This window comes from Pelophylax lessonae (assembly GCF_965119305.1).
Source record: "Pelophylax lessonae genome assembly, chromosome: 2".
NCBI classification, from domain to species: Eukaryota; Metazoa; Chordata; class Amphibia; order Anura; family Ranidae; genus Pelophylax; species Pelophylax lessonae.
Genome location: NC_138769.1, coordinates 751,419,080 through 751,442,718, shown reverse-complemented (window position 1 = coordinate 751,442,718; position 23,639 = coordinate 751,419,080). Strand labels below are relative to the sequence as shown.

General features: G+C 50.4%; 1 protein-coding gene across 1 annotated transcript in view; it reads right to left on the bottom strand.

Annotated features, from left to right (window-relative positions):
• LOC309548400 (NACHT, LRR and PYD domains-containing protein 12-like) overlaps nucleotides 1-23,639 on the bottom strand; it is a gene marked incomplete at its 3' end in the record, with an annotated part of 99,878 nt that overhangs the window by 6,246 nt on the left and 69,993 nt on the right. Inside the window, exon 8 of the mRNA XM_082248339.1 lies at nucleotides 10,764-10,934. Coding sequence (XP_082104465.1) covers nucleotides 10,764-10,934 — 171 coding nt within the window. The remainder of the gene's footprint in view (nucleotides 1-10,763; nucleotides 10,935-23,639) is intronic.

The following is a 23,639-nucleotide window of genomic DNA, read 5'->3' as shown; positions in this document are numbered from 1 at the left end:
GTTTCTGGGAATAAGACTGTAATTCTGCCACACAGGCTTCTTTCTCCTTTAACTGCTGCTGGAAACGTTGGGCTTCACCTTTCCAACTTTCACAGTCTGCACGTAATTTATCTACCACATTGCTCAAAGTGGTGAGCTCATACACAGTACTCAGTAATTTAGCCTCTCTTTCACTTTTCTCATTGTCGCTGAGAGACAATGTCGTTTTCAGAGCGACATTCTGTTCCTGCGACTCCTGCAGGTCTATTTTTGTAACTTCCAAACACTGAAGACTTTTTTCCAGCTGATTACGCAACTCCAACATTTCACACATGCTTTGCTTCTGCAAAGTCTGAATTTCAATTTCCTTTTCCATGAGGATGGTATCTTTCTCCATTATAGTCTCTCTGCGTTTTTGCAACTCGACCAAAAGAAGAGCAGTGGATTCTTCCCACTGTGACACATGAGACTTGAGTAGTTCATTCATTTCCTGCAAGTTTCTATGCTCCATTTTAAGCAATTCCAAGGCTTGTTCCTTTTCTTCCATTTTCCGTTGCAAGGCATCCAACTCAGCCCTGCACACATACTCGGTTTCCTCCAAACCGATGGCCTCCATTGGCTGCTGGCGTCTCTGTTTCCAGCCTGCCATGCTCTCTTGATGAGCCTTTTGTTGAGCTGCAAAGCTCCGCTGAAAATCCGCATTTGCCTGCTGTTGAGCTGCATTTGCTTGCTGTTGAGCTGCATTTGATATAATCAGATGTTTCAACATCTCCTCCATTTTGAGTTTACTTTTCATCTGAGCACACTGCGTCTCCATAGCAGTTTCATCAGTGTTGCTAGGGACAACAACCTTCCTCTTTAGTAGACTCTCTTTAGGCATGGATGGGGCTGGTTCAGACGGTAACATCCCCTCCATCCATAGAATCCGGTCTCTCATTTCATCTATCTTTGCATTCTTCAGGCGTTTTGAACGCCCCATCTTCAATAACTCCACAAACAAATTTTTCAGACCACTGTCTCTTCATACATGTAGTTTTTCTCTCTCTTGCGGGATCTCTTTTCCTGCGCACACAGTTTGTGCAGTCCCTTGCACCAGACACAACAAAGTTCATCAAAAATGTTGAGACCGCTGTCTCTTTAAAACACTTTTTTTTTTCTGTCAGGATCTTCTCTCCTGCACACATAGATTGTGCAATCTCATGCACCAGACAAAGTTCATCAAACATTTGCACTTCCTTGCAGGGATCTCTGCTTATGCCCACTGCATACCTCCACCATATGTGAGGGATTAGCTCGGTGGTAGGCGTATGGGTGACCCCTTTGGGGGTGCGTTTTCACAGAGATAGCCGATTAGAGGTTGAAAAACAAGACTGATTTATTCATGCAATTTACTTAACACAATTGCAAGCATCAAAACAGCCAAAATAAAATAAAAGACAAAATAAATCCTTGCCTCTGTGGGCGGCTACCTTCTCACAGCTGGAACCTACCTAAGAAGTCTTTCCAACCTACTGTTGGGCCGACACTGCTGATCCTACAGCAGACACTCAAATGTCCATTTGTTTGCTTTTCACACAGCACAAACATTGTCCATTGAACATGTCCCTTTACTCTTCACACTCTTCACATGGAACACTTTGTCTTCTCACCTTTGAGACGTCTTCACTCGTGGTTACCCTCCTTAGCTTCACATCGCTTTAGGGGGTCTTCTCCCATGCTCACCAGCTTGTCGGGAGGCACACATCCGACTGTCCCCCTCTCCCAGCCCACACGGCGACAGGCGGCAGCAGTCCTTCTCCCATGCCCACACGGCGTCGGGAGGTACACGTATGTCTGTCCTCCTCTTCCCAGCTCACACAGCGACAGGAGGCAGCACTCAATAGATTTTCTCTGGACAAATTATAGAGGCCTTGATCTCCTCATTCTGAACAGCTGAATGGTTTTCAACTTCCTGCTGGCTCTCTCTGCAGCCAACACCCTATAGTATCAGTGAACTTTCAAAGCAGGTGGGAATGTGTCTCCTCTCAGTGACTACATTCCCAGATTTACCTGACTTCCTGTCACACAGCCCATACAGCCAAGGATACCTTCCTTAAGACAATACTCTCCTGGGTACGGTACGGTTGGCCTGCAACTGTCACACAGGATTATGAACCTTACTTCCGTAGGCGTCTGGAATTAACTGTGGAAGGCAACTGTGTTTTATGGGGAGACCGAGTGATCGTTCCACAGACCCTCCGGAGACACATTCTGGACTTGCTACATACTGGTCATCCCGGGGGCACACGTATGAAACAAAAGGCCCGAGGCTATGTGTGGTGGCCGAACCTCGACTCCGATATCACGACATATGTGAATGCGTGTGCTGGATGTGCACAAACTGCAAGAGACCCTCCTCGAGGGTGCGTCCAGCCCTGGACTTGGCCCACGGTTCCCTGGTGTCGCCTACACTTGGACTTTGCAGGCCCTATCAGAGGACACACCTTTTTGATCATTATTGATGCCCATTCAAAGTGGCCTGAGGTCGTTCCTGTTACCCAGCCAACGACTAAGGCGACGATTTCCATACTGTTACATCTCGCTGCTACGTTTGGATACCCCAGAGAAATTGTCACAGACAACGGTGCACAATTCACAAGTCAGGAGTTTCAGGGTTTCCTGACTGCCCACAATATCAAACACAAGTTGACCGCACCTTACCACCCGGCTACAAATGGTCAAGCAGAAAGGTTTGTACAGACCTTCAAACGCTATTTCAAAGCTACTGTGGCTACAAGTAAACAACAGTCCCTGTCACCCCAGCAGATGGACTCCTTCCTTTCTGCTTACAGAACCACACCACATGCAACCACTGGAAAACTCCAGCTGAACTTCTTTTTGGTCGCCAGCCATGGACTGTTTTGGACATGCTCCGCCCTCAAACGGTCCAGGAACATGTATGGCAGTCCTAAGACAAGAGGGTCGAACACGACAAGATTCCCCGGTTTACAGCCCAGCAAAAGGTATGGGCCCGATCTTATGGCGCTTCCAAAACTCGTTGGCTTCCTGCTATCGTCGCAGAGACTTTGGGACCCAAAATGTATCGGGTCTGCCTGGAAGATGGTTCCATTTGCAGACGGCATGCGGACCAATTGCGTCCTCATTCTCTGCTGCCCGAATCCCTGACATCGGCTGCACCTCCAGTGTCTCAAGGATCTGCTCCTACCAGGATCAGGAGGCATTGAGACTGATGCTTGGGGGGACTCTGAACTTTTGAACTCAGCTCCAACAGAGCCCTCCAGCCCTGGTCCGGAGGTCTGTTCACCCTGTGAGCTAGGGGATCCCCTCTTGGCCCCGCCGATGTCCATTTCTGGCCAGCCCTGCTTCCTCCGGCCCCGAGTCGCTGGGTGCCCGTCCTCAACGACGCTGACCGGTTTCAGCTGCAAGACCAGTTACGAGACTTTCGACAGGCCCGCCGAAAGTGATCTACTGCCATGTTCTCCCCGTAGCGTCCCTGGAAGTTGTTCTCACATCCGGACGCGGAAGAAGCCATGTAAATCTCCTGAGTCTGAGGACTGTATGGGACAATTATTAGTTACTGTTTTATGCCTGTTGTGTTTTTTTTTTTGGATGGATGGAAGGTGTTATACCTGAAGGGTTTCACATGTACTGTCACTTTAAGGCTGGCTCCACCCAGGAGTGATGACAGGGGTCAAGGGGAAGAGTGGCCATCTTAGAGACGTGTAGGAGATGTGTGGTTATACAGAGCTGTCCTGTAATGCATGTTGGAGTGTACAGTGAGTCCTAAATAAACATCCGTTGTTCCAGATCAGAGTCCTGTGTCTCTCACAACACGGAGAATATAACACCTACTGACACCGTCCACTGCCCTACTGACACCGTCCACTGCTCTACTGACACCGTCCACTGCTCTACTGACACCGTCCACTGCTCTACTGAATCCATCCACTGCCCTACTGACACCGTCCACTGCCCTACTGACACCGTCCACTGCCCTACTGACACCGTCCACTGCTCTACTGACACCGTCCACTGCTCTACTGAATCCATCCACTGCCCTACTGACACCGTCCACTGCCCTACTGACACTGTCCACTGCCCTACTGACACCGTCCACTGCTCTACTGAATCCATCCACTGCCCTACTGACACCGTCCACTGCTCTACTGACACCGTCCACTGCTCTACTGACACCGTCCACTGCTCTACTGAAACCATCCACTGCTCTACTGCTACCGTCCACTGCCCTACTGACACCATTCACTCCCCTACTGACACCGTCCACTGCTCTACTGACACCATCCACTGCACTACTGACACTGTCCACTGCTCTACTGACACTGTCCACTGCACTACTTACACTGTCCACTGCTCTACTGACACTGTCCACTGCTCTACTGCTACCGTCCTCTGCCCTACTGACACCGTCCTCTGCCCTACTGACACTGTCCTCTGCCCTACTGACACTGTCCTCTGCCCTACTGACACCGTCCTCTGCCCTATTGACACTGTCCTCTGCCCTACTGACACTGTCCACTGTTCTACTGACACCGTCCACTGCTCTACTGACACCGTCCACTGCTCTACTGACACCGCCCTCTGCTCTACTGACACCGTTCACTGCTCTACTGACACCGTCCACTGCCCTACTGACACTGTCCACTGTTCCACTGACACCGTCCACTGCTCTACTGACACCGTCCACTGCTCTACTGACACCGTCCTCTGCTCTACTGACACCATCCACTGCTCTACTGCTACCGTCCACTGCCCTACTGACACCATTCACTCCCCTGCTGACACCGTCCACTGCCCTACTGACAACGTCCACTGCTCTACTGACACTGTCCACTGCTCTACTGACACCGCCCTCTGCTCTACTGACACCGTCCACTGCCCTACTGACACTGTCCACTGTTCTACTGACACCGTCCACTGCTCTACTGACACCGTACACTGCTCTACTGACACTGTCCTCTGCTCTACTGACACCATCCACTGCTCTACTGACACCGTCCACTGCCCTACTGACACCATCCACTGCTCTACTGCTACCATCCACTGCCCTACTGAAACCGTTCACTGCTCTACTGACACCGTCCACTGCCCTACTGACACTGTCCACTGCCCTAATGACACCGTCCACTGCCCTAATGACACCGTCCACTGCTCTACTGACATTATTCACTGCCCTACTGACACCATTCACTGCCCTACTGACACAGTCCACTGCCCTACTGACACCATCTACTGCTCTACTTACACCGTCCACTGCCCTACTGACACCGTCCACTGCTCTACTGACACCATCCACTGCTCTACTGACATCATCCACTGACACTGTCCACTGCCCCACTGACACCGTCCACTGCTCTACTGACACCGTCCTCTGCTCTACTGACACCCTCCACTGCCCTACTGACACCATTCACTCCCCTGCTGACACCGTCTACTGATCTACTGACACCGTCCACAGCTCTACTGACACCGTCCACTGCTCTGCTGACACCGTCCACTGCCCTACTGACACCGTCCACTTTCCTACTGACACCGTCCACTGCTCTACTGACACTGTCCTCTGCCCTACTGACACCGTCCACTGCCCTACTGACACCATCTACTGTTCTACTGACACCTTCCACTGTTCTACTGACACTGTCCACTGCTCTACTGACACCGTCCACTTCTCTACTGACACCGTCCACTGCCCTACTGACACCTTCCACTGCCCTACTGACACCATCCACTGCTCTACTGACATCATCCACTGACACTGTCCACTGCCCCACTGACACCGTCCACTGCTCTACTGACACCGTCCTCTGCTCTACTGACACCCTCCACTGCCCTACTGACACCATTCACTCCCCTGCTGACACCGTCTACTGATCTACTGACACCGTCCACAGCTCTACTGACACCGTCCACTGCTCTGCTGACACCGTCCACTGCCCTACTGACACCGTCCACTGCCCTACTGACACCGTCCACTGCTCTACTGACACTGTCCTCTGCCCTACTGACACCGTCCACTGCCCTACTGACACCATCTACTGTTCTACTGACACCTTCCACTGTTCTACTGACACTGTCCACTGCTCTACTGACACCGTCCACTTCTCTACTGACACCGTCCACTGCTGTACTGACACCATCTACTGCTCTACTGACATCATCCACTGACACTGTCCACTGCCCCACTGACACCGTCCACTGTTCTACTGACACTGTCCACTGCCCTACTGGAACCGTCCACTGCTCTACTGACAACGTCCCCTGCTCTACTGCTACCGTTTACTGCTCTACTGCTACCGTCCACTGCCCTACTGACACCGTTCACTGCTCTACTGACACCGTCCACTGCCCTACTGACACCGTCCACTGCTCTACTGACAGCATCCACTGCCCTACTGACACCATCCACTGTTCTACTGACACCATCCACTGGCTTACTGACACCGTCCACTGCTCTACTGACACCGTCCACTGCCCTACTGACACCGTCCACTGCTCTACTGACACTGTCCACTGCCCTACTGACACCGTCCTCTGCCCTACTGACACCGTCCACTGCCCTACTGTTATATTCTCCGTGTTGTGAGAGACACAGGACTCTGGTCTGGAACAATGGATGCATTTCAGGACAGCTCTGTATATCAATGCATCTCTTACATGTCTCTAAGATGGCCACTCTGCCCCTTGACCCTTGTCATCACTCCTGGGTGGAGCCAGCCTTAAAGTGACAGTACATGTCAAACCCTTCAGGTATAACACCTTCCATCCATCCTTAAAAAAAGCAACAACAAAAAAAAACACAACAAAACGAGAACAGGCATAAAACAGTAACCAATAATTGTCCAAAACAGTCCTCCAACTCAGGAGATTTACATGGCTTCTTCCGCATCCGAATGTGAGAACAACTTCCAGGGACGCTACGGGGAGAAAATGGCAGCGGATCACTTTCGGCGGGTACGTCGAAAGTCTCGTAACCGGTCTTGCATTTGAAACCAGTCAGGAGGGCGACAGTGTCGTTGAGGACAGGCACCCAGCGACTCGGGGCCGGAGGAAGCAGGGCTGGCCGAAATGGACACCGGAGGGGCCAAGAGGGGATCCCCTAGCTCAGAGGGTGAACAGACCTCTGGACCATCTTCTAGCCCCTGCATCTCCTGTACCATGCCCGCAGCCCCTGCATCTCCTGTACCATGCCCGCAGCCCCTGCATCTCCTTTACCATGTCCGCAGCCCCTGCATCTCCTGTACCATGCCCGCAGCCCCTGCATCTCGTGTACCATGTCTGCAGCCCCTGCATCTCGTGTAACATGTCTGCAGCTCCTGCATCTCCTGTACCATGTCCGCAGTCCCTGCATCTCCTGGACCATGCCCGCAGCCCCTGCATCTCGTGTAACATGTCTGCAGCCCCTGCATCTCCTTTACCATGTCCGCAGCCCCTGCATCTCCTGTACCATGTCTGCAGTCCCTGCATCACCTGTACTATGTCCGCAGCCCCTGCATCTCCTGGACCATGCCCGCAGCCCCTGCATCTCGTGTACCATGTCTGCAGCCCCTGCATCTTGTGTAACATGTCTGCAGCCCCTGCATCTCCTGTACCATGCCCGCAGCCCCTGCATCTCCTGTACCATGCCCGCAGCCCCTGCATCTCCTTTACCATGTCCGCTGCCCCTGCATCTCCTGTACCATGTCTGCAGCCCCTGCATCTCCTGTACCATGTCCGCAGTCCCTGAATCTCCTGCACCATGCTCACAGATACTGCATCTTCTGTACCATGTCCAGAGCCCCTGCCTCTCCTGTACCATGCCTGTAGCCTCTAACATGTCCTCCTTTACTATGTCCACAGCCTCTGACATCTCCTGTACCATGTCCACACAGCCTATGACCACCTCCTGTACCATGTCCACACAGCCTATGACCAAATGCTGTACCATGTCCAAACTTTTACCACTTTTAACCCGAATTTGCATATATAAATATATAAAAGTGCAATATACTGGGTATATTTCCCGCGCCAATGGATAAACCTATAAACTAAAAATTGACCAATTAAATAAATAAAAAATTAGTGAAAAGTAAATTAATAGTGAATTGCAGCTGCTATAGTAAAGTGTGAGTGCCTGTGTGTGAAGTAATCAGTGATAGGTTTTCCAATCAATCTGTTGCCTTCTTTTATATACATTCCTGGCCGAAGGAGGACAGCAGGAAGAGTGTTGCCACGGGAGAAGGCATCCATACGGAGAGAATATATCCCAGCCCTGGGGGTCACCAAAGCTCATATGGTCTTAGTGCCGTAAGGCATATAGGACCCACTCCATCCGATGAGTGAGAAATTCTTCTATTAGCCACGGTGGAAAATAAGGAGTGACACCAGGGATTGATTGGAAAACCTATCACTGAGCACTTTCACCGTGCACTGTATTTATTTAATTTAATTTAACTTTTATCACAAGAAGTCACTTTTTGCACATGAACTGTATGGAGAATCTGTGAGAGTATTTACATACCTCATGCACCGATTATGAACTTGTGTTTTTTTCGTTTATATATTTCTATGAATTTATATATTATATTCTTTAGCGTGAACCATTTGAATAATTTCTCTTGTATATCATTTATATTTGATCACGTGTTTTTTTTTACACAATATATGCACCTTATATACTTCTGAATTTTAACACTATAGTTACATAGTAGTTGAGGTTGAATAAAGACAATAGTCCATCCAGTTCCCCCTGTGTAGGTGTGTGGCTGTAATCATCCCTCATACCCCTGAATGTTCTGATCCTTGAGATGTACGTTTAATAGTCTTTTGAAAGCCACCATACTTCCCGCAGAAACCACATCTTGTGGTAGAGAATTCCACAATCTTGTAGCCCGCACAGTAAAGAACCCCCCACGTTGCCTGAGGTTAAAACGCTTCTCCTCTAATCGCATTGTACGCCCTCTTCTCCTAATGCAATCCCTTCGACTGAACAGCTTTTTTTCTAAGCTGAGATCCCCATTGAGATATTTGTAAATTGCTATCATGTCCCCCCTCAGGCGTCTCTTCTCCAGGGATTGGTCTTTTTTAATATTCTTAATATTTATACTTTAGGATTTTATTTTTAAGCAAGCGCTATAGGTAATCCTCTACAAAGATTACTTCACACACATTATATATATATATATATATATATATATAAAGTCCTATGCGCTTTCATATCTGTCTTCTCTATATATAATACACTCTTCAAATGTGCTTTAAAATGCATGGTTTTCCCTTTTATGAAGAAGAAAATAATGGCGTTATGCTGTTGGGTCGGTATAATAATGCTATGAGGCTGGTATGAAATTATTTCCAGGGCTGAATTTTATTCCCAGTCCGTCCCTGTTACCTATCACAGAAGGTTTATACCAGAATTCTGCAATTATTATATCATGTATAGTATAATTCTCACCTCACCTCCTTCTGGGTACAGCCAGGATGTCTGATTCCCTATCACAGAAGGTTTATACCAGAATACTGCAATTATTATATCATTTGATTATAAATATTTACTCGCGCCTAGGTGCTGTATTCTGATTAGGGAAGCAGCAAGTAGTCAAGTGCCCTATATAAGATATAGTAGACTAATAAATGGTAAGAGAAAAATACTGCGCTACCCTGTTTGAGACTGTGCTGGTGTACTCATTCAGTGGTGTAAAGTGCTGTTATTATATATCATAACATCTTAAATTCAAAAGTGCAACTGTGATAAATCACAATATACAATAATAATACTGAGGAATGATAAATAATGTATAATATAAATCAAATATACCATAAGACCAATAAATCAATATAAAACCTCTATAGTGACTGGTGTGGAAAAAATATGTATATATAAAAAATATATAAAATATAAAATTTAATTAGTCCATAAAGCTGGAAAATATAATGAATATATGAAAAAGTGCAAAATAGTGCTGAAATAGTCTCTGATGTGCAAATAACGGTGATAGTAGCTTCAGTGACCCTCCACTTCACCACCCGGTGCCAAAGGTAAGGTAGCTCACTTACCAACTGGTGTGGACCCTTGTGGCGTACGCCAACAAGAATCTGTATGCGCTTATTCACTGCTCCTCTTTATGGTTGGATGACGCCCATAGGATGCTGGTATGCACTCGAAACGACATAAAAGAGAGGCTCCTCATAGTGTGATAAGGTAACGACCTTTATTGGTGCACATCACACGAACATGCAGATATACAGGCAAACTTCCATAAAAATCATCCGTTAAAAACATCCATAAAAGGCACTGCAGCAGTAAAATCACTCCGTAAAAACTGAAACCGTGGGGTGTCACAGCAAAACAAAAATGTGGCTAATAGTCAAGAAAGTTTCCAAACGCTATTGAGCTCCTGTATAGCCTCGCGGCTAGTGTTGAACAGGATGCTGCTGTCTCCAACCGCGAGATGTGCCGTACCCGGAAGGGGGAACTCGGCGTGCGGTTCAGCAGTGTACTCAAAGCGACGTGTGTACCAACTTGACGCGTTTCGTCAGAGATGTGACGTCTTCGGAAGTATTATATCATATATAGTATAATTCTCACCTCATCTCCTTCCAGGTACAGCCAGGATGTCTGATTCCCTATCACAGAAGGTTTATACCAGAATACTGCAATTATTATATCATGTATAGTATAATTCTCACCTCATCTCCTTCCAGGTACAGCCAGGATGTCTGATTCCCTATCACAGAAGGTTTATACCAGAATACTGCAATTATTATATCATTTATAGTATAATTCTCACCTCAGCCTCTGCAGAGTACAGCTAGGATGTCTGAGCCCCTCACATAGAAGTTTTATTCCAGAGTCTCCCAGTTTATTATATGATAGATCCAGTGTGGTGAGGGATCGGTTATTGATAAGAATGGATCGGAGATCCTCACAGTCGGAGGAAGTCACATCACACATCTCCAACCTGCAGAGAGAAATCCAGGCACATGAGAGTATTAGGGGGGAAATAACATAAAACTCTTAGAGAAAGGTCATAATAAATCTAATAGAAAAGAAAGAAGGAAGAAGGCAACTTCATCATCCTGGAGAGAAAAGTCAGTAAAATCCCCATCTGATGATCCATGGAGGGGGGGTGGTAAATACCTCCAGCAGTCCAGTTACCCTGTAGAGGGCGTGTCTCCGGAGTAAAGCCCGGTACACATTATCTGAGGTCGGGAGCAGCCGCTGTACTAACTGTGATGTTAGTGATCTCCCCAGCTGAGCTATTGTGTTCTGACAGAGGGAATGCCCCCCCCACACTAGAACACACCATTCATTGGCTGAGAGCGCTGATCGGCAGACCTTTTCCCGTCATTCCCCTTTGACTGGCTACGGCAGGCATATGCAGAGGGGGTGGGGTGGAGGGTGCTCAAGCACCTGCCCCTTTGCCCCTTGATGCCCAAAGTGCTCTTTTGTCAAGGCAAAATTTCCACAGCAGCGACCATAAACAATATGGCTGCGGGCCGACAGTGCAAGCCTGCCAGCAGACATGGGAGTAAGTCACACATGTGCAAGTCTCAACCTTCAAGTCTCAAGCAAGTCCCAAGTTACTGTTATATTCTCCGTGTTGTGAGAGACACAGGACTCTGGTCTGGAACAACGGTTGTTTATTCAGTACTCTCTGTACACTACAACATGCATTACAGGACAGCTCTGTATAACCACACATCTCCTACATGTCTCCAAGATGGCCACTCTGCCCCTTGACCCCTGTCATCCCTCCTGGGTGGAGCCAGCCTTAAAGTGACAGTACATGTGAAACCCTTCAGGTACAACACCTTCCATCCATCCCTAAAAAAAAAACAAAAACAAAAAAAAAACACAACAAAACGAGAACAGGCATAAAACAGTAACTCATAATTGTCCCATGCAGTCCTCCAACTCAAGAGATTTACATGGCTTCTTCCACGTCCGGATGTGAGAACAACTTCCAGGGACGCTACGGGGAGAACATGGCAGCGGATCACTTTTGGCGGGCCCGTCGAAAGTCTCGTAACCGGCCTTGCATTTGAAACTGGTCAGGAGGGTGACAGCGGCCTCGGGGCACGAGGAAGCAGGGCTGGCCGGAATGGACACCGGCGGGGCCAAGAGGGGATCCCCTAGCTCAGAGGGTGAACAAACCTCTGGACCAGGGCTGGAGGGCTCTGTTGGAGCTGAGTTCAAAAGTTCAGAGTCCCCCCAAGCATCAGTCTCAATGCCTCCTGATCCGGTAGGAGCAAATCCTCGAGACACTGGAGGTGCAGCCGATGTCAGGGATTCGGGCAGCTGAGAACGAGGACGCAATTGGTCCGCATGCCGTCTGCAAATGGAATCATTTTCCAGACAGACCCTATACATTTTGGGTCCCAAAGTCTCTGCGACGATAGCAGGAAGCCAACGAGTGTTGGAAGCGCCATAAGATCGGGCCCATACCTCTTGCTGGGCTGTAAACCGGGGAATCTCGTCGTGTTCGACCCTCTTGTCTTGGGACTGCGTACATGTTCCTGGACCGTTTGAGGGCGGAGCATGTCCAAAACAGTCCATGGCTGCCGACCCAAAAGAAGTTCAGCTGGAGTTTTCCAGTGGTTGCATGTGGTGTGGTTCTGTAAGCAGAAAGGAAGGAGTCCAGCTGCTGGGGTGACAGGGACTGTTGTTTACTTGTAGCCACAGTAGCTTTGAAATAGCGTTTGAAGGTCTGTACAAACCTTTCTGCTTGACCATTTGCAGCCGGGTGGTAAGGTGCGGTCAATTTGTGTTTGATGTTGTGGGCAGTCAGGAAACTCTGAAACTCCTGACTTGTGAATTGTGCACCGTTGTCTGTGACAATTTCTCTGGGGTATCCAAACGTAGCAGCGAGATGTAACAGTATGGAAATCGTCGCCTTAGTCGTTGGCTGGGTAACAGGAACGACCTCAGGCCACTTTGAATGGGCATCAATAATGATCAAAAAGGTGTGTCCTCTGATCGGGCCTGCAAAGTCCAAGTGTAGGCGACACCAGGGAACCGTGGGCCAAGTCCAGGGCTGGACGCACCCTCGAAGAGGGTCTCTTGCAGTTTGTGCACATCCAGCACACGCATTCACATATGTCGTGATATCGGAGTCGAGGTTCGGCCACCACACATAGCCTCGGGCCTTTTGTTTCATACGTGTGCCCCCGGGATGACCAGTATGTAGCAAGTCCAGAATGTGTCTCCGGAGGGTCTGTGGAACGATCACTCGTTCTCACCATAAAACACAGTTGCCAGCCACAGTTAATTCCAGACGCCTACGGAAGTAAGGTTCATAATCCTGTGTGACGGTTGCAGGCCAACCGTACCGTACCCAGTAGAGTATTGTCTTAAGGAAAGTATCCTTGGCTGTATCTGCTGCTACTTCCCGGAAGACAGAAAGGACAGGCTGGTGTAACGACAACTCTTGACTGGTGGAGAAGAGTCTGTTAATGTCCTTGTCAGACGGGACATGGCATCCGCATTAGCATTGGCATCATTGCTGCGATACTGGATATATCCCAAGAATAGGGCATAGCGTTGAAGACGGGCCGCAGTCGTCTGGGAGATGCCTTTGTCAGGGCTAAAGATCTGAAGGAGTGGTTTATGATCAGTCAGTATGGTGAATTCCCTACCATACAGGTAAAGATGAAACTTCTTAATTGCCCATATGGGCGCCAGAGCCTCTTTGTCAATGTGAGAGTAATTGCTTTCTGCTTTTGTCAAGGACCTGGAGGCGAATTCCACAGGTTTCTCTGACCCATCTGGTAAAACGTGAGATAGCACAGCCCCTAGACCATAGGGTGAGGCATCACAAGCCAAGGTGAGAGGCCTTTGGAGGTCATAGTGCACGAGCATGCGTGATGCCAACAGCTTTCATTTAGAAACTTCAAAAGCACGTTGGCATGCAGCCGACCAGTTCCATCTGGAGTGTTTCTCCAAAAGCTTGTTTAATGGAATCAAAATGTGTGCTAGATCCGGAAGGAATTTGTGGTAATAGTTCAGCAAGCCCAGGTATGATCGCAGCTGTTGGACGTTGGTTGGGGCTGGAGCTTTTACTAAAGCATCAACTTTGGCTTCCGTGGTGTGTATACCCTCTGCATCCACAAGGTGGCCACAAAACTCCAATTTAGGTACCATGAATTGGCATTTCGCTAAGTTCACTTTTAGACCCTGCTCTTGGAGTCTCGCCAACACAAGCTCCACGTTATGCTTGTGTTCCTGGTCCGTCAGGCCCGTGATGAGCATGTCATCTAACAGGCACTGTGTGAAAGGAATGTCTGCCAAAATCTCATCCATTTTGCGTTGCCAAATGGCTGGGGCGGAGGCTACCCCCAAACGCCATCCGATTGTATTCATACAGTCCCTTGTGAGTGTTGATGGTTAGAAACTTGCGGGACGAAGGGTGGACCTCAAACTGTAAATAAGCTTGCCTGAGATCAAGCTTGGTGAACTTTTGACCTCCTGCAAGAGAGGCAAAAATGTCATCTACTCTGGGTAGGGGATACTGGTCTATCTCCAGTTGAGAATTTAGTGCCATGCGGAAATCGCCACAAATGCGTAAGTCCCCATTCGCTTTCTTTACTGGTACAACTGGTGATGCCCACTCGCTGTGCTCTACCTTTGAGATGACACCTTGTTCCTCCAGCCAGCGTAGTTCAGCTTCCACACTTGCTCGGAGTGCGAAAGGTACTGTCCGAGCTTTGAAGAACCCCAGGCTTGGCATTGGGTTTCAGTCTGAGTCTCACACAGTCATGCTTTATTTTTCCCAAATGGTTATCAAAGACTTGTGGGAATCGCTGTTTCAGGGATTCCACCCATCCCTCGTTATCTCCTGATGGGATGGTCATGGTGTTGCAGGGGTTTATGGCGATGTCTGGCATGCCAAAGTGAGCAATCCAGTCTCTCCCAAAGAGAGGGGGTTCCCCCATGTTCTAGGATATACAATGGCATTCTCTTCGTCTGACCCTTGTAGGATACCTGTACTTTCACGTAACCCAGTGGGTGGAGTATTTGCTTTGAGTATGTCTGCAGTTTGATTGGTGTTGGACGGACAGTTGTTCGGATCAGAAGTTTTCTCCATTGTTTCTGGGTGATAACTGAAACTGCTGCTCCTGTGTCTACATCCATCTTGAGTTTCTTTCCTTCCACGGTTACCTCTACAGTCATTGCAGAGGGTGCTGAATGCATATGATGTATGTCCAATCTGTGGAGCACTTCCTCATCCTCTGATTCAGATGACGATGTATATCTTCCCACCATATATGCCTTTGTCCTGGTGTTCAGAGGTTGTTTATTTCACAACTTCTTACTACGGCAGACTCGTTTCAGATGGCCTGCCTTACCACCTTAAACCGGCAGACTTTGAGTTCATGGTCTGTATTCCCACAACGGTAGCAAGCTGACTCCCGGCTTGGTGAGGGTCTATATTTCCAGTTAGCTGCAGTTGGCTTGACTGCTGTTCTGAAAACTTCCTCTTTAACCTCTTCCCTTCTGCTCTGGGGGTTCAATGCCTCTGTATCTTTCACAGCCATTTCCATCACTGAAGCTATCTCAATTGCCTTTGTAAGGGTAAGATCTTTCTCTGTTAACAGTCTCTTTAGGCTAGACTCACTATTTAGTCCCATGACAAACGTATCCCTCAGTGCAGTCGGTAAATACTCCTCAAAAGAACAGGTTGAGGCTAGTCTGCGAAGGGCGAGCACATAAGCCTTAATATCTTCACCTGGCTGCTGCTGCTGCCGCTGATAAAACCGGAATCTTTCTGCAATCTCTAGTGGTTTAGGCTGGAAGTGATTCCCTAACAGTGTCAGGAGCTCTGCCAAAGTCTTAGTTGCTGGTTTTTCAGGGAAAAGGAGATCCCTAATGCCTCGTACACACGTACCGATCGTCGGCCGAATGATCGGCCGTCTATTGTCCAGGGCTGTCGTGTCTGTTGTCGTGTCTGCACACAAATTTTGTCGGCCAACAACAGCCGACTGCAGAAGTGATGTCATGTGATGGTTAACTTTCCGTGTGTTTTTTCTTTTCTGAGCATGCCCAGTCTTGCAAATCTGCTGATTGTCGGCCGAATTCTGTACTGACTGGCGAACAATCGGCCGTTCTGGTGTTGGCCAACAAAAATTTTAATGCCTACACGACAGATTCTTTTCGGCCGAAAGTGCGCTGTCGACTGTCGGAAGCATCATACTAACAAGCCTACAATCGGCCGATTGGTCGTCGGCCGAATATTTACGGCGACAATCGGTACGTGTGTACAAGGCATTAGAGTGTCATATGTCCTAGCACCAACCACTGTCAGAAATACTGCTACTTGCCTGTCGCCTGGGATGGCATTTGCATAAAAATATTGTTCTAGTCTCTCAATCCAGGAGCTCCACGATGTCTGTTCTCCATCAAATTCACTTAATGTCCCGATCAATGACATTTTCCTGCTGGGCTCTGTGGGTGTTTGTATCCAGCTGACAATCCAGAGTTTTCCTTCTTTTCCTTTCTCACACAGATAGTAAGCTTGTAAATCCCATCCTCGTCGCCACTGTTATATTCTCCGTGTTGTGAGAGACACAGGACTCTGGTCTGGAACAACGGATGTTTATTCAGTACTCACTGTACACTACAACATGCATTACAGGACAGCTCTGTATAACCACACATCTCCTACATGTCTCCAAGATGGCCACTCTGTCCCTTGACCCCTGTCATCACTCCTGGGTGGAGCCAGCCTTAAAGTGACAGTACATGTGAAACCCTTCAGGTATAACAGTTACTGTGGCGAAAAGCAAGCAAGTAAAGTCGAGTCCCTGCTAGAAGTCAAGCAAGTCAAGTCATTTATTTTGGTCAAGTCACAAATCAAGTCAAAATACTGATCTACCCCAATTTTCACCTTTAAATCAGTTAAAAGTCAGTGGTCAGGGTCAGTGGTCAGGAAAGGTTTTGTTTTATTTGCTACATTAACAAAACTGCTTAGTGCTTTTTTCTTGGCATATTAAAGAACTTAAAACACTTTGAATGCCCAAACAGCTCAAAATCCTTCATCCGGTCATCAACACCACAGTCACTAAAAACATGTTAAGTATTTCCATTGGTAAACAGCCAGTGTCCTAAAAATCAGAACACACTGAGGTGTTTTAAGTGACTGTGGTGTCAGAAACATAACAGGCACATTAATTTTGCTTTAACACATCTTGAGAAAATGCAAATATTTAATAACTTAAAAAAGTAAAGTCATTTGGAGTCATATGTCTCAAGTCAAAGTCAAGTCTCAAGTCATGAATACCAAGTCAAAGTCAAGTCGAGTCTTTTATTAATTTTAGTCAAGCAAGTCTCAATTCCTCAAACTGGTGACTTAAGTCTGACTCAAGTCAAGTCATGTGACTCGAGTTCCCCAACTCTGCCTACCAGGGCTCGGGAAAGCTTGTACATGCTCGGCAGAGCAGGCGCATGAGCAGTGACGTAATAGCGCCACCTGGCACCATTTTTGAAAGTGAGGCACTCAGTCTCAGCGCAGCGACGGCCCCTCGTTGTCACATCAGCAGCTAAGACCAGACCCCGGACCACTCCACAGCCTCTGACTACCCCCTGCACCATGTCCGCAGCCTCTGACCAGACCACCACCTGCACCATGTCCGCAGCTTCTGACCACTCCCCGCACCATATCCGCAGCCTCTGATCACCCCCAGCACCATGTCTGCAGCCTCTGATCCCCCCCCCAGCACCATGTCCACAGCCACTGATTACCCCCCGCACCATGTCTGCAGCCACTAATCACCCCCACACCATGTCCGCCGCCTCTGATCAGACCACCACCTGCACAATGTCTGCAGCCTCTTACCAGACCACCACCTGCACCATGTCTGCAGCCTCTGACCACTCCCTGCACCATGTCTGCAGCCTCTGATCACCCCCAGCACCATGTCCCCAGCCTCTGATCACCCCCAGCACCATGTCCACAGCCTCTGATCACCCCCAGCACCATGTCCGCAGCCTCTGATCACCCACCGCACCATGTCCGCAGCCTCTGGTCATCCCCCAGCACCATATCCGCAGCCTCTGATCCCCCCAGCACCATGTCCACAGCCACTGATTACCCCCCGAACCATGTCTGCAGCCACTAATCACCCCCGCACCATGTCCACAGCCACTGATCACCCCCCGCACCATGTCCGCCGCCTCTGACCAGACCATCACCTGCACCATGTCTGCAGCCTCTGACCAGACCACCACCTGCACCATGTTTGCAGCCTCTGACCAGACCACCATCTGCACCATGTCCGCAGCTTCTGACCACTCCCTGCACCATGTCCACAGCCTCTGATCAGCCCCGCACCATATCCGCAGCCTCTGATCACCCCCAGCACCATGTCTGCAGCCTCTGATCCCCCCCCAGCACCATGTCCACAGCCACTGATTACCCCCCGCACCATGTCTGCAGCCACTAATCACCCCCACACCATGTCCGCCGCCTCTGATCAGACCACCACCTGCACCATGTCTGCAGCCTCTTACCAGACCACCACCTGCACCATGTCTGCAGCCTCTGACCACTCCCTGCACCATGTCCGCAGCCTCTGATCACCCCCAGCACCATGTCCGCAGCCTCTGATCACCCCCAGCACCATGTCCACAGCCTCTGATCACCCCCAGCACCATGTCCGCAGCCTCTGATCACCCACCGCACCATGTCCGCAGCCTCTGGTCATCCCCCAGCACCATATCCGCAGCCTCTGATCCCCCCAGCACCATGTCCACAGCCACTGATTACCCCCCGAACCATGTCTGCAGCCACTAATCACCCCCGCACCATGTCCACAGCCACTGATCACCCCCCGCACCATGTCCGCCGCCTCTGACCAGACCATCACCTGCACCATGTCTGCAGCCTCTGACCAGACCACCACCTGCACCATGTTTGCAGCCTCTGACCAGACCACCACCTGCACCATGTCTGGAGCCTCTAACCAGACCACCACCTGCACCATGTCTGCAGCCTCTGACCACTCCCTGCACCATGTCCACAGCTTTTGACCAGACCACCACCTGCGCCATGACCGCAGCCTCTGACCACCTCCTGCACCATGTCCGCAGCATCTGACCACTCCCTACACCATGTCCACAGCCTCTGATCACCCCCAGCACCATGTCCGCAGCCTCTGATCACCCACCGCACCATGTCCGCAGCCTCTGGTCATCCCCCAGCACCATATCCGCAGCCTCTGATCCCCCCAGCACCATGTCCACAGCCACTGATTACCCCCCGAACCATGTCTGCAGCCACTAATCACCCCCGCACCATGTCCACAGCCACTGATCACCCCCCGCACCATGTCCGCCGCCTCTGACCAGACCATCACCTGCACCATGTCTGCAGCCTCTGACCAGACCACCACCTGCACCATGTTTGCAGCCTCTGACCAGACCACCACCTGCACCATGTCTGGAGCCTCTAACCAGACCACCACCTGCACCATGTCTGCAGCCTCTGACCACTCCCTGCACCATGTCCACAGCTTTTGACCAGACCACCACCTGCGCCATGACCGCAGCCTCTGACCACCTCCTGCACCATGTCCGCAGCATCTGACCACTCCCTACACCATGTCCACAGCCTCTGACCACTCACTACACCATGTCTACAGCCTCTGACCAGACCACCGCCCGCACCATGTCTGCAGCCTCTGACCAGACCACCATGCAGTGGCGCAGCGTGGGGGTGCTGAGGGGGCCACTGGCACCATTTTTGAAAGTGAGGCAATCAGTCTCAGCATAGCGACGGCACCTCGTTGTCACATCAGCAGCTAAGACCAGACCCCAGACCACTCCACAGCCTCTGACTACCCCCGGCACCATGTCTGCAGCCTCTGACCAGACCACCACCTGCACCATGTCCACAGCCTCTGATCACCCCCCGCACCATGTCCAAAGCCTCTGACCACCACCTGTACCATGTCCACAGCCTCTGACCACTCCCTGCACCATGTCCGCAGCCTCTGACCAGACCATCACCTGCACCATGTCTGCAGCCATTGATCACCCCCCCGCACCATGTCTGCAGCCTCTAATCACCCCCCGCACCATGTCTGCAGCTTCTGATCAGCCCCCGCACCATGTCCGCAGCTTCTGACCAGACCACCACCTGCACCATGTCCGCAGCCTCTGACCAGACCACCACCTGCACCATGTCAGCAGCCACTGATCATCCCCCGCACCATGTCCGCAGCCTCTGATCACCCCCCGCACCATGACCGCAGCCTCTGATCACCCCCCGCACCATGTCCGCAGCCACTGATCATCCCCACACCATGTCAGCAGCCTCTGATCACCCCCCGGCACCATGTCCGCAGCCTCTAATCACCCTCTGCACCATGTCCGCAGCTTTAGATCCCCCCCCGCACCATGTCCGCAGCCTCTGACCTCTCCCTGCACCATGTCCGCAGTCTCTGACCAGACCACCACCTGCACCATGTCCGCAGCCTCTGATCACCTCCCGAACCATGTCCGCAGCCTCTGACCAGACCACCCCCTGCACCATGTCCGCAGCCTCTGACCAGACCACCCCCTGCACCATGTCCGCAGCCTCTGACCAGACCACCACCTGCACCATGTCCGCAGCCACTGATCACCCCCGGCACCATGTCTGCAGCCACTGATTACCCCGCACCATGTCCGCAGCCACTAATCAACCCCCCCCCCGCACCATGTCCGCAGCCACTGACTACCCCCCGCACCTGACCTATTTAAAGCCCTGTTCCATGTGCCCCTTTTATACTTTGAGCACCTGCCCCTCCAAAGGTCTCTGCATGGCTCTGGGCTACAGTACACATGGGCCGCATGTCAGGCGTTTTTTTAATTGAACTGGCCAATATTGCCTGACATTTGGCCAGTGTGTACGAGGCTTAAAATGCCCTCCCCCCCATATCATTACTGAGATCACACAGAGAAATGAGGGGCACATATTAATCAGGAGCAGACAAGGCCTGACATAGGGAGGACTCAGGGGAAGACTTGGTTAGGAAACGATCCATAAATCTTTGGTGACGTCACACATCTGCAGATAGAAGTAATCACACAGACAGACAGGAGACACAAAGGACACTTTCCTGGTGATATCACCCAGAAAACCTGAAATTCAGAAATAGGTAAAACCCCCCCAGGAGGAGAATATAAGGAGGACGCTCCTCACCAGAGGAGAACTCTACTCATCTTATGGAGAAATCGTTTGTAATGAGGAAATCCAACAGAAAGGAAGAAAATACAATTTGAAGATGAAGCTGACTGCCCCGCTCTACATAGTATAATATGTGGTTGTGGGGGGACTCCAGGGGGGGGGGGTTATGTCCATAGGATACGTCCTTCATACCGGAACAGAACCCCCACCAGGAGCAGAGAGGGGGAGATAGACACTCACTGCCCAGAGCCAGGACAGAGGAAGTCTGGGGACTTTTTATGGCAGACAAGTAGAGTTGAGCGGACACCTGGATGTCCGTGTTTGGCGGGTTCGGCCGAACTTGAAAAAAAGTCTGGGTCCGTGTTCCGAACTTTACCCAGACACCGAACCCCATTGAAGTCAATGGGGACCCGAACTTTCAGGCACTAAAATGGCTCTAAAACACCAATGGAAAGGGCTAGAGTGCTGCAAATGGCAGCAAAATGTAGTTAAGAGCATGGCAAGTGCTCTGCAAACAAATTTGGATAGGGAAATAACTTAAAACAACAAAAAAAAAAACAGAAAAATAAAACAATGTTCTTCATCTGTGAAGGACGAGGCCCATATGGAGTAGGAGGGAGGTTGAGGTGGTGGTGGATGTGGCGGTGTCATAGGCATGCGCAAAGGGTGTGCCGGGTGTGCCTGGGCACACCCTAATCACCTAGGGCACATTAGCATTATCGCTCTGTTTGCCATTGAGGAGATGGGAAAGATCTCCCTCGGACCTGCTCTGCCATAAGAGAAGTTCCACACACTTCTATTTCACTTTGCCAGCAGGGAGAGTAATGTACCGGGCCATATACATGTAGGCAAACACATGCATGTGTATTTAAACTTTGGGGTGCACACCTTAATGCAATAGGCTGCGCACACCTATGGGCGGTGTAGGTGGAAGCAGCGGTGGAGGAGGACGAGGTAGCCAACACTGTTTTTTTTCAGTCATTTTAAATGAGGGTACACCCCAAAAGAGTGAGAAAGATCAAAAATATAACAATGGCTGGGTAAGGTCGGTATCCATCTCTATTCTGCACAAGGTACGGAAAAGTCCTGTGGGATCCATGCCTGGTTCATTTTAATGAACGTGAGCTTGTCCACATTGTCTCCGGACAGGCGGCTGCGCTTGTCTGTGATAACGCCCCCAGCCGTGCTAAATACCCGTTCAGATAATACACTGGCTGCAGGGCACACCAGCACCTCCAAGGCATAAAGGGCAAGCTCAGGCCATGTGCCCAATTTGGAGACCCAGAAGTTGAAGGGGGCAGACCCGTCATTCACTACATGTAGGCGTGTGCACACATACTGCTCCACCATGTTGGTGAAATGCTGCCTCCTGCTAAGACGTTCCATATGAGCTGCTGGTGCTGCTGTTTGTTGTGGCGTGCTGACAAAGCTTTTCCACATTTCGGCCATGCTAACCCTGCCTTCTGAGGTGCTGGCGGTGCCCTGGTTGCGTTGGCGACCTCTTCCTCCTCCTCTGGCTTGGCCTTGTGCTTCCACTGTGTTCCCCGCTGTCAGGTGGGAATGCCAGGAGCATCGCGTCTACCAGCGTGCGCTTGTACTCGCGCATCTTGCGATCACGCTCCAGTGAGTGAATTAAGGACGGTACGTTGTCCTTGTAACGGGGATCCAGCAGCGTGGCCACCCAGTAATCAGCACAAGTTAGAATGTGGGCAACTCGGCGGTCGTTGTGGAGATACTGCAGCATGTAATCGCTCATGTGTGCCAGGCTGCCCAGAGGCGACGAAAGGCTGTCCTCTGTGGGAGGTGTATCGTCCGTGTCCTCTGTATCCCCCCAGCCACGCACCAGTGATGGCCATGAGCTGGCCTGGTTGCCACCCTGCTGTGAACATGGTTCCATCTCCTCCTCCTCATCCTCCAGAACTGTGCCCCTGTTGGACAATTGTGTCCCTGGCGTTTGTGGGTGCAGGAACCCACCCTCGGAGCCACTTGCGAATGACTGCCCTGAAAGCCTTGGAAATGTTACCTCTTCATCCTCCTCCTCATCCTGTGCCACATCCTCTTCCATCATTGCCTGAATCGTTTTTTGAAGGAGGCATAGAAGTGGGATAGTTAAGCTGAAAACGGCGTCATCGGCACTGGCCATGTTGGTGGAGTACTCAAAACAGCGCAACAAGGCATACAGGTCTCGCATGGAGGCCCAGTTATTGGTGGTGAAGTGGTGCTGTTCCGCAGAGCGACTCACGTGTGCGTGCTGCAGCTGAAACTCAACTATGGCCTGCTGCTGCTCGCACAGTCTTTCCAGCATGTGCAAGGTGGAGTTCCACCTTGTGGGCATGTCACATATGAGGCGGTGAGCGGGAAGGCCGAAGTTACACTGCATCGCTGACAGGCGAGCAGCAGCAGGGTGAGAATGCCGAAAGTGCGCACAGACGGCCCGCACTTTCTGCAGCAGCTCTGACATATCGGGGTAATTTTTAAGGAACCTCTGCACCACCAAAT